This window comes from Urocitellus parryii, chromosome 9, assembly GCF_045843805.1.
Source record: "Urocitellus parryii isolate mUroPar1 chromosome 9, mUroPar1.hap1, whole genome shotgun sequence".
In the NCBI taxonomy this organism is placed as follows: Eukaryota; Metazoa; Chordata; class Mammalia; order Rodentia; family Sciuridae; genus Urocitellus; species Urocitellus parryii.
In genome coordinates, this window is record NC_135539.1 from 114,022,514 (window position 1) to 114,037,383 (window position 14,870).

Sequence of the window (14,870 nt, forward strand, 5' to 3'; positions counted from 1 at the left end):
TGTGAGGACAGGAGACAGCAGGGTTGGGAGTGGCTAGTATTGACAAGAGATATGGATGAGACCTTGCAGGTGGGCAGGCTTTGGGAAAACAGAAGGGAAGGGAGAGGGCTCTGCAGTGGAGGACGGTGGGAGCCATGGGGTGGCAGTCAGACCAAATGTACACTGGTCAAGGACAGTGAGGATCTAGGTGTGGTTAGAGCTGCCTGGAGGCATAAGTAGCAGTGGTGGTCACCACAGGGCTGTCCCCTAGGTGCGCCGTCACCGCAGCATCCACGAGGTGGACATCTCCAACCTGGAGGCAGCCCTGCGGGCAGAGGAGCCTGGTGGCCAGGCCTATGAGACGCCCCGGGAGGAAATTGCCCGGCTTCGGAAAATGGAGCTGGAGCCCCAGCACTACGATGTGGACATCAATAAGGAGGTGGGTGGAGCCCCCAGCGGGGAGACTCTGGGAGCAGATCAAAGGGGTGACCCCAGCGTCTCCACAGCTCTCCACCCCAGACAAAGTCCTCATCCCCGAACGGTACATTGACCTGGAACCCGACACTCCCCTGAGCCCCGAGGAGTTGAAGGAGAAGCAGAAGAAGGTGGAAAGGATCAAGACGCTCATTGCCAAATCCAGGTAAGCAGGTCTGGGTGGAGCTCCACTGCCTCTGCCCTCCCTGGCACCGAGAACACCTGGGGCACTAGATGTCACGGGGGCACTGAGCCTCCCAGGGTAGAGCAAATGGAAGCGTGGCTCGAGGCAGCGGGCCGGACTCAGAAATCTCACAGGGGCCAGGACGCTGCTGTGGGGCCCTCGAAAGGCCCGCGGGGCTCACACACATACCATGAAGGGTTGCCCTCTGCTGACCTCTCTTCCCCTTCAAGGCTGCCCTAAGTGTTCACTTGAACCTTTGAATTCAGTTGAAAACATCGAGGCAGGGGTCCCAACTGTTTTGCCAGGGTCCTACTCACTCACTCCTAGGGACAGCCTTGCTGGGCACCGGATATATCCTGGAAGGTCCCTGGCCCTGCCCGCCAACCTCAGCCTGCAGGCCACCCCAAGCCAACTGGACCATGCTGTCCCTCCCTCCATGTCTGTGTGTCTGTGCCTCTTCAGTATGCAGAACGTGGTGCCCGTCGGCGAGGGGGACTCTGTGGACGTGCCCCAGGACTCAGAGAGCCAGCTGCAGGAGCAGGAGAAGCGGATTGAAATCTCCTGCGCCCTGGCGACCGAGGCCTCCCGCAGGGGCCGCATGCTGTCTGGTGAGAGGGGCTGGGCCTCGCTCGCTCCACCAGGGAGACCAGCTGACCAGGTGTAGGGGAGGAAGTGCTGAGCCGCAAGGGGGGCAGGGACAGAGGTAGGAGGCTAAGGAGATGTTCCCCAAGGTCAGGGTGAGCATTTATTGAGCACCAGGTACTGTGCTAGGCCCAGGGGAGTGGAAAGGGGCTGGCGATGCTGATGATCCTCTGAGCCAGTTCATGGAGGAGTGGTCAGAGGCCAGCAGGAGCACAGGGGCCATTCTGTCTGGGCAGGTCAGGTCAAGGCACAGAGAAGAGTGATAATGCAGCTTGATGGGAGAGGTATTTGCCAGTAGGGGGAAAAAAGCGTCATATCCTTTCCCTGCCTGTTCTTGCTAAATGCAAATAGGAAGAATAAAACAGAAGAATTTTTACACAGAGAAGCAGTCAAGGAGTGGAAAGTCATATAATCACCTCCTTGGCTGCTGACCAAACCCAGTTTCCTGCCAAGAAAAGGTGAGGATGAGGAAGTGACTTCACACCCTTACAAAGGTCCCAGCTAGACGTGATAGGGGCGAAGTCACCAGGATTAGCTTTTGGTTAGCTGCAGACAGTGTCCCAGAACAGATGAGGGTGTGATCAGGCTTTGAAGAAGGAAGTCAGTCCTGTATGAATGGGAGAGTAGCAAGTCACGTAGACTGGAGATTGTCCCCTTCCAGACAAAGCGAACCTTGAAGGCCCCAGTCAGGAGGGAGCTGTGGCTTGAGGTGACTGGTATAGGAGAGTGGGACTGCAGTGCAGGCTGGGCAGGACACAGGAAATAAGCGGATGAGAATCGTGGCAAGGGACACGGAGGCATGGAGGGAGGTTCCGGTTGGTGATTAAGAAGGGCTCCAATTCTGGTGCTCCGAGGCTGTTTCCTCATCTGTGAAACCCAAATCAAAATGCCTACCTCAGTTCAGGCCGCATGAGGGTCAGAAGCGAGGTGTGCCAGGCTCCTAGCACTCAATAAATGCCAGCCAGCGGTCGTCGCCGTGATAGTGGTAGTGGTGTTAGTGACACTGGTGGGAGTAGTTGAAACTAGCAATCACTGGCGTCAAAATGGGAACCACCTGTTGGTTTTCTAATTATTTTAAATATGGCTATTTTCAGAAATCAGAGGGTTTCAGGCCACAACAAAAGGTATTTAAATAAGCCTTAAGGAAGAATCTGCCTGTCAGGTTTGGATGAGCCAGGTGTGGTGGCACATGCCCGTAATCCCAGCAGCTCAGGAGGCTGAGGCAGGAGGGTCACAAGTTCAAAGTCAACCTCAGCAACTTAGCAAGGCTGTAAGCAATCTAGTGAGAACCTATATCTAAAATTTTTTTTAAGGGCCGGGGGAGTGGGGGGCGCTGGGGATATGGCTCAGTGATTAAGTGCCCTTGGGTTCAATCCCCAGTACTCCACCCCCCAAAAAAGAGAGAAGTTTAGTCTGGGTAGCCAGGGAAGGCCCCCAGGTACTTCAGGGACAGGCTGTCTGCTGGGCTAGAGCTGAGGGGAGGAGAAGGATGGCTTTGGAGCGCCTTCCTGCAGCCAAAAGGCAGCAGAACCAGTTTGTCTGCAAGCAGGGAGGCCTCTGTTGAACCTTCCTGTAGTTTAGCTGCAAAATGAACTTGACCCAAGATCAAATTCCACATGCTCTGGGCAAAAGGCAACTTCCTGTTTCCAGAGGGCAGAGCACACAATGCTGTTGAAAACCCCACTCTGCCCTGTCTCAGCCCTGGCTCTCTCTGCTGCAGCTCCCCAGCCCAGGGTTCCGTGAAAACAAACCCGCCCAGCCTATCCGATTTCCCCCTCCACACACTCGGGCTTACATTTCAGGGTCTGTGTGCTGAAAGCAAATGGTCAACTTGCTTTTGCCGAAACCCCAACTATGTGAAAAATGGCTGTGGTAGGGCCAGACCTCAGACCTAGCTCACTGTCCCCACCAATCCTGGCCTGCGGCCCAGATCCCCCAGAGCAAGGGCTGGTCCTGGGCACATGCAGCGTGGGCATTAGGTTCATGACCAGGACACAGTGGCGGGAGTGGAGAACTGGGTACAGGTTGCTAGGACAGTGAGCAGCAGACACCTGTGCCTGATTGTGGGTGTGCAGCACAGGTAGTGTCTTCGGTGATGAGTGTGGTCATGTTTGTAGCTCCTCCCAGTACACAGAGTCAGGTGTGTGCTACGTGAGAAGGTGTGGTATTTCAGAGTTTGTGTGGTATTTTCAGAGTTTGTACGTGTGGCCCATCGTGTGCAGCGTCTGTGTCTGGAATGTTTATGGACGTGTGTATTTGTGTGTATTCAGAATGTGCAGCCTGTGGGTGGAGAGAAGGTTTGAGTGAATAGAGAAGTATGTATGTGTGTGAATATGTGTGTGCAAAACGTCCCTAGGTGTTGGGTGGAGGATTGTTTTTTACAAGTGGTGGTTGCACGTGAGTGTACCATATACAGGTGGAGGTCGTAGTTTGCGAGTGCATGTATTTATGTGTGATTGGATTTTTGTGCAGCACAGTGATGAAGCCTGTTGGTGTATACGCTGTGTACTGTACAAGATTGTGATCGTGTGTCTATGCAAGATGAGAGCCAGCCAGTCTCCTGGATGTGATGCAACTAGTCTTCTCTGTTTGGATATGGAACTTAGGACTACACACATTGTACTATTCCATCTGTCCAGTACATATTGGCCACACAGAGGAATTTTAACTATTTTGATATATATGTATTTCTAGTACAGATTTAGCATTTTTCTGCCTTCTTAAAAAGGTTATATTTACACCATTAACTTTTCTTCTTCATTTCATATCATTGTAAATATCCTTATTTTCCTTATTCCTCTATTAACGGAATGCTCTTAGGGGCTGCTCTAAATCTATTTGTAGCCATGCAAAGTGTTCTCCTGTTACATTTTTAAAGTTATTATGTCTACTTTTTACAAAAGAGTTTCACTCTTCAGTTGTACCTTCTTGCAGATTCCATGAGGCTCTCAACTGTTCTCTCTCTCTCTCTCTCTCTCTCTCTCTCTCTCTCTCTTTCTCTTTCTCTTCCAATTTCTGGTTCTAATCTTCAAGCCAAAACCCCAGCAAGACAACACCTACTGGAATTGTGTATAAATAAGACTAACTGGTCCGGTGTGGTGGCACACGGCTGTAATCCCAGGAGCTCGGGAGGCTGAGGCAGGAGGATTACAAGTTCAAAGCCAGCCTCAGCAAAAGCAAGATGCTAAGCAACTCAGTGAAACCCTGTCTATAAATGAAATACAGAATAAGGCTGGGGATGTGGCTCAGTGGTCTGGTGCCCCTGGATTCAATCCCTGGTAGCCCCCCCCCCAACTCCATCAAAAAAAAAAAAAAACAAAAAAACCTGGACTCTGCCAGGCTCTCCCAGGAGTCAATTATAAGAACCCCATTTGCATGTACATGGTAACATCTTCTTGGTTCCCTTGAGATACTCCTTGCCGGCTGGGTGTGGTGGTGCACACCTATAATCCCAGCAACTCAGGAGGCTGAGACAGGAGGATTGCAAATTTGAGGTCAGTGTCTGCAATTTAGTAAGATCCTCAACAAGTTAGCAAGACCCTGTCTCAAAAGAAAAAACAGAAAGGGCTGGGAATATAGCTCAGTGGTAAAGCACTCCTGGGTTCAATCTCCAGTAACAAAAAAGTTAAAAGAAAAAGAAAAAGATTCCTGGGCTGGGGTTGTGGCTCAGTGGTAGAGCGCTCACCTCGCACGTGCGAGACCCTGGGTTCGATCCTCAGCACCACGTAAAAATAAATAAGTGAAATAAAGGTATTGTGTCCAACTACAACTAAAAAATAAAATTTAAAAAACGAAAAGAGATTCCTTGCTTAGTTGTTTAGGTTTTGGCTGTCAGAGTTGAGATAACTTACCACGTTATCTCAGTGATGTGAATATGTGCGCAAATGGATGTTTGGAAGCATTTGTGAATGCATTTGTACATGGCGTTACAACTGTGTGTTGGGTCACATGGAAGGACAGGGGCTTGGACGTGCACAGACATTCCCATATCTGAGTTGTGTGCAAGGAGTGTAACTGTATGGTGTTGCCAAGTCCCAGACCCAAGCTGTGGATAGCATGTAGGCACAAACTCCCTGTGAGAGCTACGTTGGGTCATGTACACACGTGGCTAAGGGCAGCTCTGCAGTAGCGAGAGCTACAATGGCGATGAGGTCCAGGCCGGGGTGGGGAGCAAGGGACTGGGTTCCATTCAGCATTGCATCCCTCTTGGTGGAAATGCAGTGTGACCCTGGCTGAGGTCTGGTTCTTCTCTGAGCCCAAGCGGGGACATGTTCTCTGCCATCCTCCTACACTGAGGATGCGTGAGGTTCCGGTGACTGCATAGAGCTTGTCCCCAGGGATATGACTCTCCTTTTCATTGTCTTTCCACTTTGTTGTTCTCAACATGGAGTGATAATGATAATAGAGTAGAATCTCATTAATCCAAACGTCACCATTTCCAAGTTTGCGACTTATTCAAGGGTGGACTGCAGTTCGCCTTCACCTGTTGATGCAGTGAGGGTCTCAGGTGGTTGCGGGGGAGTGCATTTCTGAGCCTCCCACCATGTCTAGGCAGACCTGGCTTTCAGCCTATCAATCAGAAAATGTCAGGTTCATGGAACTGATTGTCATGGTGGTCCTTTCTCTTCTATATCTGCTCTGACTGTTTGGATTATTGTGATTTTACTGCACTATGAATCATTATCTTTAGTGATGCCACCATATATATAAAGCTCCACATCACATCCTCTTTCTCACTGCACAATGGTGGAGAGGTATGTGACCCTCCCACTGTGTGGATGGGAAGGGAGCCTTTGGCCCAGAGAGGGCCCAGCCTCACCCATAGTCACACTGGTTCTTAGCAGAGCCTGGATTTGGCCAGGTCTCCTCTAGGGCCTCACTCTGCTCCTTGGCACCCTGAGAACAAGGACAGCTTTGCCTCAGCTTGAGCAAGCTCCCAAGCTCGGCTCTTCTCTCTGCTTGCGGCCCGCCTTGCTCCCTGCCCGAGGAAGGGCCTCGCTTGCTCTGGGTCCCCAGCCTCGCCCCCACCCCATCGCCCCTATTCACTCCCCTGTTCATTTCTGTTTCCAGTGCAATGTGCCACCCCAAGCCCTCCCACCTCCCCTGCCTCCCCGACTCCACCAGCCAACCCCCTGTCGTCTGAATGCCCGCGGGGCGCCGACAGCAGCCTTACCATGCGGGTCTGAGCTCTGACGTAAGCACTTTTCTACTGTCCTTCGCCCCCACCCCCAGGGAATGGGTAGGCCCCTCCCATCACCCCACGGAGCCCCCTCCCCCTCCCATCCCACCCCGCATTGCTTCTCCCCATCCCAGAGCCCCATGTGCATCATCCCTCCCTCCATCTGCTTGCGCCACCTGCGTGGCGACCCGGGCAGTGCTGGCTGCAGGCTGCTGGCGAGGCTGCTTCTTGGAGGTGGTGATGCCCGTGGGCTTCGCTTCCCCAGAAGCAGAAGGGACGGCGCTGAGACCTCGCCCATCTGCTGTGGGGGAAGGCACTTCCCTGGCACCCCATCCCTGTACCTCTACCTGTTTCCCTGACCCTGTGCCCCCACCTTATACCCCCACCCATGTTCCCCCAACCCATCACCCTCACCTCTATCCTCCTGCCCCTAACCTCCCACCCCTATTCCCCACCCCACACCTCTCACCTCTATTTCTGCCCCCCGCCGTGTCCCACCTTGTACCTCCCACCCCTGATTCCTCTTCCCTGCTCCCTCACCTCTTCTCTCCCTGCCCTTACACCCCCACTCCTGTGTCCCTACTCCATACCCCTGCCCCTGTGCCCCCACCCCGTGGCCCTCTCCTGTCCCACCACCCTCCTCCCACCAGCCAGCCAGCCTTCCATCTGCTGAGATCCATGGCCGTCCTGCCACAGAACCCTCACAAGCCCCCCGAAGCTGTCCCGTGTCTCCATGTCCCAGTCTTACTGTGAATGAAAATGCCCCTGGTAGCCACAGCCCAGGGCTGGTGCCCTTCCCTGCCCCTAGCACGGCCACTCACATCAGGCAAGTGGAAGAGAGCCCCTCTCCAGAGCGCCCTCCCGGGGCTGCGGGTGGGCAGGCTCCAGCAGTGTCAGTGCCAGGGCTTCTTGCTGCCCGAGGAGGTTGGCTGGAGGCGCCGCCGCCCTGCGTTTCTCTTCTCACCCCGTTTCTCTCTTCTCTAGTGCAAGCCCTGGCCGAGGCCAATGCTGTGAAGCTCCACAGGGCCACCTTCTGAAGCGTCCTCTGCCCATGGAGGCCCTGGCTCCCCACTCTGGTCCCCGGACCCCCATGGGAATGCCACCGGGAGCCAGAACGGGGTCAGGGCTGCTGCCACGAGGAGCGCGGATGCCTGGGTCTCGCACCTGCGGCGCCTCGCCCTGAGACCCTAGCCACTCGTGCCGAGGTCACGCGGGGCCTGGACAGCGCTGTGGAAGTGCATCCTCTCTGACGCCCAAATGGCAGGGAGCCCCAGCCTGGCCCTGGCTGACATCATGGTGGCCCTCCTGGCACATTCCCTGATGGAGAGTGCACTCCGGTGGAGTGTGGACCCTTAGCCATCTTAGGTGAAGACCAGAGGTGAAGAGGAGGTGGACCCTCTGCCTCTTGGAGCCCCGCTGAGCACCCAGGACGGCAGCTGCCATCATCCCCCTCCCCGCCTGCCCCAGCTGGGCACAAGGCTTTGACACATCTCCGCTGATGGGACTTCCTGGGGTTTGGTGGAGACCAGTCACCCTGTTTGAGCCAAAGACAAGAGGAGGAGAGATGGGGAGAGGCCCCTGGGCTCCCAGAGGGGACAGTGCTGGCTGTGAGAGAGAACGGCAGGTGTGCGCATGTCTGAGAGCAGGTTGGGAAGGAGGGCAGCGAGGAAGGGAGAGATCCTCAGAGGACGGGGAAGGGGAGGAGGAGGTATTCACAGGGGGACAGAGGAAAATGGGAAGGTGAGTCAGGATTGGCTTCTCCACAGCGGAGGCTCCTCTTAGTGCCGAGTGTAGGGCCAGACGGTCATCTCTGCACCTCCACCTCCTCCCCAGGAGGACCCACCAACAGGACACGTCTGGTGCCTCAGCTGGGGTGCTTGTGTGGGATCAGGGCTGGTGGGGAAGGGGAGTCAGGGAGTGGCAGCCTGAGAGATGACGCTTCCCGGGTCAGGATCTGCTGTCTGCCTCTCCCTCCTGGGATTGGGCAGAGGGAAGAACCTGTGTGTGTCGGGTGTGGTCAGCCTTGGGGTCTTAGCTAGCTAGTTTCTTGTCCCATCCCGCCTAGAAAGTTCTATGGCCCAGCTGAGTGTTTTCCCCAGGGAGAAGGAATGAGGGGACCCTACTTCTCGTCCCAGGTGTCCCAGAGGAGGGTCAGCGGAGGCTGGACTCTTACAATCCACCTACCAGTGAGGCGGTTGGGGATTGGCAGAAGCAAAGCATTCTTCTTCTGCTCCACCCACCTTGAGATGAATGTAGCCAGGGAGGAGGGAGAGAGGGCAAGCGGAAGTCACCTGCCCTTGAGCCTTCTCTGCCAGAGCTGCTGCCCAGAGACTTCAGCCTGACCTGCAGCAGCCCCACGAACGACTCCTTCATCTCCACCAATTCCTCTCCACTCCTTCATGGCTGGGACAGTTACTGGTTCATATGCAAGTAAAGATGACCATTCATTCAACAAATATTGATCGAGCACCTTTTATGTACTGTTTAGGCACTGTTCTAGGTGCTTAGAAAATTCTTGGGCTTCTGAGGGTCGACAGATTGGGAGGATCCTCCCCCAGCTTTACTTCTAGCAGGCTTTTTGAATAGGCTCCTTGGCTACGTTCCTATCTTTGCAGATCAAGCACTCCAGATCTGTCCTTTCTCTCTTACAGTCTGGCAGGTGGGATTAGCTTCCAGATCACCCTCTTGGCCCACATTCTCCTCCTTCTGTAAGAAACAGATTTTTCAGGCCTTCCCTCCATGCCTTCCCCTCTGTCTCCTATATTTTTTTTAAAGAAATACAAGGAAGATACCAAGAAATGACATCGCAACTCTGCCACCTCTTTTCCCATTATTTCACAAAGCTGGCTCTTTATGTTGCTTTACATGCCTTAATATATGTTTGATGGAGATGATACATGTTGGAGGTATCTATGTGACATGTTTGTTTAGATGTCAGTCCTTTCCTTGGCTCCTGCCTAGGCCCATTTTCTCTCCGCACCATTTCCTAGCATGTCAGGGCTAACCCCCCTTGCCTTTTTGATCCAAAGAAGGGGAGAGAAAAGACTTATTTTAAGACAGATCTATTTTATGCTTTTGTTTAAAAAGCCAATCTATTTTCAAAATGTGCAATGTCTGAATGGGTTTGCCGGTGATGTGAGGGGACTGCCCTAGGTCCCAATCGAATGCCCTTCCCTCTTCCCCTGACGGCTCCCTTCTTTCCCATCCCCCAGTCGGCAAAGGGCTGGCCCCCACAGCTCCCTGGAGAGCACCTTGCCAGAGCAGGGCATTCCCTTTGGATGTCCTGTCTCAAGGATGACACTGTCAACTCTCCATGGCGCACCAAGGGTCGTCGGGTGTGTGAATCCTCTTGAAGGAAATGTTTACAGTTGTATGCACAAATGGACTCCCACGCAGGTGCACCCTCCTCGGCTGGGCTCCTGGACCATCTCCCTCCCCTCCATGCTCTGCTGGAAAGGGCAAGCAGTTTTGTGGCAGCCTGTGCTAAATGGCACTAAAGAGGTCATCGATGGACCCATGCTATGTGCAAAGCCCAGAGGAGGTGGCTCTGTGCCATTCCTGGCTCTTTATTGCAGACACATTCAAGTTCCTTGAACCTCCTACACTTTGGTCCCTCCCTGTCCTGGGTCACGTCTGTGGCATCTGTCTCCCTCTGTGATCTTTCTCCCTGGAGGCTGTTCTTAGGGGTGACACCTCGGTCTGGCATCCAGGCTGTGAAATCACCTTCCTTGCTGGGGAGGGTCCAGCGGACCATGGGACATCTCAGCCTTACCCAAGAAACCCCCTGGGCTCTAGCAGGCTGCTGCTGAGACCCTGAACTCTGCCAGCTCAGCCTTCCAAACTGCTTGGTGACTGTCAAAATGAGCAAGGAGGCTTTTGCCTTGGAAGGATTTGGGCAGGATGGGAGTTTTTGTCCAGATCTAAAAAACGAGAGTTTTGGAATTTTGCACAGAGCTCTTGGCCAGCATTGAAGCCCAACCTCCAACTGTGGCACTTGCTGGCACTCTGTGCCCAGCTCAGAGCATCTTGCTATGAACGAACAGAGCCCAGATGGAGACCCAGGGCTAAGTGACCATCCTGGAGAAGCTCTGGTTACGCATCTAGGGCCTTCCCAATTAGCACATTACCTCCCTGATCAATAACCAAGAGGCTGCACTCGAATACTGCTACTGTCACTTTAAAGAATTTTCTGAGGTTGCAAAGCTGTGCAGGAGCTCTTCTGCCTTTGCAAGAGGCATGTTCTTGGGGCAGGGCTGACTACAGCAAGATGGAACGACTTCCTTACCCCTTAGGCACCCTCCACCTGGCAGCTCTTAAAACTAAGGAAAAATATAATATATAAATATATATACATACACATATATCTATTTATGCACATATTGGGGCCAATTTGATTTGCCTAGTATTAGACAATAAACCATGCAAGGAAATTTATGATCTCAGTGTCTTTATTTAGTATTAAAGTGACCTTAGATGAAGAGTTAAGGTTAGATAAACAGAGGGCATCTCTGTCGGGACCAAACAGCTGTAGTACCCCCTTAGCGTCTGGCTAGCTGAAATAGCATCTGTCTATTTCGCCCTGACTGACTGAAATAGGTGAGAGCTTGTTCCCTCTTTTCAGCAGAATTCTTAATAGATTTAGGCACTGGAGAATACCTGTGAGTTTTGCATTTGTATCTTGCAAGTTTGTATAAACAACAGGAAATAAAATGAATGGTTTGTACACATGGTGTGCGTGTTCACTCCCTATCAGTGCGGGCTTCAGTGTCTAGGAAAGGGGGGCAGAGCTGAGGGGCTGGGAGGGACTGGAAGCCTGTTGTCCACCCTCCTCCCCAGGCTTCCGTCTGCGCTCCTCAACCTACCTCACAGGCAGAATCCCAGAGTTCTGGAACAGCGTCCTCTCCCCTCAAGCGGGGGAATAGTGGTCTGTACTGACATCAGTGTCATCGTTTCAAATCAGGTGCCTCTAGATCGGGGCTTGTGCTGAGGTGCTGTGTAACAGAAGCATCAGATGCTTCGGGCTCAGGTGCCTTCCTTGATTTGTCTCTGAGTCAAGGTAGGAAGGTCGGAGAGGAAAGTGAATTGCTAGCCTTCCTCAGTCTATACGGTGCCTCCAACAGCTGCTTTGGGGTGGGGGTGGTGTACAATTTGGGGGAATACCAGAAGATCACCCCGGTTTTTACCAGGCCTCCATCCCTTGCAGGTGTTCAGTGGTTTCTCAGTGTGAACTCTACAGAATGAGTCAAGAAGCCTGGTAAATTCTATGTGGTGGACGGTGGAGAGGAGAAGGAGCCCCGGGTAGTGGCAGGCCTAGGCCAGATGTCTAAAAATAGAGTTGCAAGGCAAACTTCCCCTGTCCTGATTTTGGTTGGTTTGGCTTTGACAGCTGACGCTGAGTTCTGGACACCTGTTGTCACCCTAAAGCCCCAGCAGAGTGGGCGTTCATATTGTGGGTTTCTCAGCATCCCCAGGGGAGCTGTAAACCCTGATGATTCCTTTGTGAATCAGGGACCAGGTGTAGACTCCAGATAGACACCTTGGAGGACTTGGCACTTTATGGGGGTCCAGGCCTCTATCTGCAGTCCCCACCTGGTAGAGCCAGCAGCAGGGGCTTGCACAGGAGGTCACTGAGCCCCATGAACATCACTGTGTCCCCAGCCAGCAGCTCTCTTCTCCTGGATCAGATGAGATTGTGCCAGCAGCAGGTCCTGCCAGTTCCACCTTCTGTCCCCGATCCCCATAAGCCAGACTGAGGTTTCTAATAGGGGTCGACAGTCAGGAAATGCAAATGAAAGAGCAGCTACCAACAGGCCCTTTAAGGAGTGGTGTCCAGAACACTATGACCATGATCCTGAGGGTCAAGCAGGCCACCAGGGGCAGCCCCGCCCTGCCCCTCCTTGCCAGCTACCCTGTGGAATGGGCGAGCTGCCGGGTGAGGTGACCTGAGAAGGCGTGTGGTGTTCTGCTCCTGGTCCTGCTGCTCTTCAGTTTCCCAGAAGAGAAAGATATCAGCCACCATCCTGAAGAGCCCTCAAGAATGTCAAATGAGGAAACAGTTGGAAAACACGTTGAAAGCTCAAATCCACTTACGATCGTGAGGGAGCAGCGGTGGTGGTGTGGGAAGGCCCGAGCCACCGTCGGGGGCAAATGTTTTCCAAGTCCACCTTCACGGGAAGAAGACTTCCTCAGAGCTGGCTGGGAGTCCTCTGAAGTGTCCTTTCCCTGCTGGGCCCTGTACCCCGAGCCCCAGGGAGCTACCCCAGCCCTCCCCAGGACTGGTATACTCCTTCCTGAAGAGGTGGGCTGTGGGTAAGGCCCTCTGGGCTCAGCTCCAGGGCCCAGAGAACCGAGAGGTCCAGTTCTCCTGGGTTCATAGGTGGGCCCATGGCTGGGAGTAGAGGCTGGAGGCTTCCTAGACGCTGCTCTCTACCTCTGTGGGGACACCGAGAACCCTAACTTGAGAAGAGAGAGGTCTTTCATGGCACAGTGTATTAATGGTGAATTAATAAGCAGCAATAGTAATTATAATAGTAATAACAATGGCTTATTAAGTGTCTCCCACTTGCCAGGTATCAGCTCTATGTGCCTCACATGTAGGTACCCACCAGTCCTCCCATTTCTCTATGTCATTGGTGCTATTCTTGCCCCAGGGACTGAGGCTTGGAAAGGGTAAATAGAATGCCCCAGGCCTCACGGAGTTGGGATGGAGCCCAGGTGCTTTGACCTTAGAGCCCAACCTCTCCACTTACCAGGGGTTTCAGTCCGAGTCAGACCGCCCCCTAGGGGGCATTTTGGCCATTTGCAAGAGAGCCTTAGGTATCTCAACAACAAGAGGGCAAAACTCTGCCAGGCCTTTGGTGACAGCAACACACAGATTTCCAAAAGAATCATCCCACATCCTGCACAGCTTTAGAATGTACGACTGGAATCACATATACCTGGACAACTGGAGAAGTCAGTCCTGCTTTATAATACTACTAAAACATTTTTAGAAGCTTTTGAGTTTTTAAAAGTAGTTTGTGAGGTAGGTATTTTAGTATGTGCCTATAATCCCAGTGGCTCAGAAGGCTGAGGCAGGAGAATCACAAGTTCAAAGCCAGCCTCAGCAACTTGGTGAGACCCCCAAAATAAAATACAGCCGAATACGGCAGTGCAGCCCTGTGATCGCAGTGGCTCAGGAGGATCTTGAGTTCAAAATTAGCTTCAGCAAAAGCAAGATGCTAAACAATTCAGTGAGACCCTGTCTCTACATAAAATACAAAATAGGGCTGGGGCTGGGGCTCAGTGGTTGAGTGCCCCTGGGTCCAATCCCTGGGACCATAAATAAATAGAACTAAAAGGGTTGGGATGTAGTTCAATGGTAGAACATCCCTGGGTTCAATCGCCAGTACCCTTCCACCAATAGTAGTTCATGAATGACTCAGGAAATTAGGGAAAAAGAGAAAAAAAGAAATTAAGAGAAATAAAGACTTCATCTTAAAATTATTAAATAATCTTCCCCATGCATTGGCCACACTTCGACTGTTATATGTTTGGTTGAACATATTCCTGTGCAGTAGGGCGTTGCAGAAGGGGCAGGGACTGGCTGAAATACTTAAGAGTGGAGAGAAAAAGTCACAGAATTGAAATGTGGGAGATCTCACTGGATCTCCTTAATAAAAGTTTTTAGAAATTATTTCATATTCTCACCATCCTTTATGCGGTGAAAGTTTCTGTTGCCTGAGGACAAACACCTATGTTGTAACAATCACATGCGGAAATGTCTGGGGGAGGATTTGTCTGTTTGTCTCGAGGGTGGTCGGAATGCAATTGCTCTAAGCTACCTTATCACCCTGCCCTTCACGTCTGTCCTCTATTCCTGATCGTCCTTTGGAAATATATGATTGCCAAGGTCCTGGAGATTGAATTACACCTCTGCACGTGATGGCATTTCAAGACAGATGTGTGCATCTGTGATCATCTGTCAGGACCCGCCTTAAGGTCACAGCACAGGAAGCTATTCTGACAACACACCGTGTAAGACTCGGCTCCTCTGCACGTGCCTCGTACTTCTCCCTCATCTCCACTTTGCCATCTCTGTCTTGCCTTGCTTTGCCACACCTACTTCACTTAAGGTGAAGCACATTTGGTCTGTTATCACCCTCCTCACAGGGTAATAACATTTATATTCTAGTGTTTGCAAACTACTGCTTCATTTTATGTGTGTGATTTTGTTTTGTTTTTGCATAGAATGGCTTAAGTCTTCTATTTTTATTAATCAAACCCAAGACCTCTGAGCTGGGGTTGTGTGGTAGAGAGCTTGCTCGCATGCATGAGGCCCTGGGTTCAATCCTCGGCACCACATAAAAATAAATAGATAAAATAAAGATATTGTGTCCATCTACAACTAAAAAAAATATTAAAAAAAGAACT

At 52.1% G+C, this 14,870-nt stretch overlaps 1 protein-coding gene across 1 annotated transcript in view; it reads left to right on the top strand.

Moving 5' to 3' along the window:
• Plekha6 (pleckstrin homology domain containing A6) overlaps window positions 1–11,127 on the top strand; it is a 99,920-nt gene extending 88,793 nt beyond the window's left edge. The window contains exons 23-27 of the mRNA XM_077802416.1: window positions 251–418; window positions 486–619; window positions 1,100–1,245; window positions 6,350–6,473; window positions 7,443–11,127. Coding sequence (XP_077658542.1) covers window positions 251–418; window positions 486–619; window positions 1,100–1,245; window positions 6,350–6,465 — 564 coding nt within the window. The 3' untranslated portion in view covers window positions 6,466–6,473; window positions 7,443–11,127. The remainder of the gene's footprint in view (window positions 1–250; window positions 419–485; window positions 620–1,099; window positions 1,246–6,349; window positions 6,474–7,442) is intronic.
• The last annotated feature ends 3,743 nt before the right edge of the window (window positions 11,128–14,870 follow it).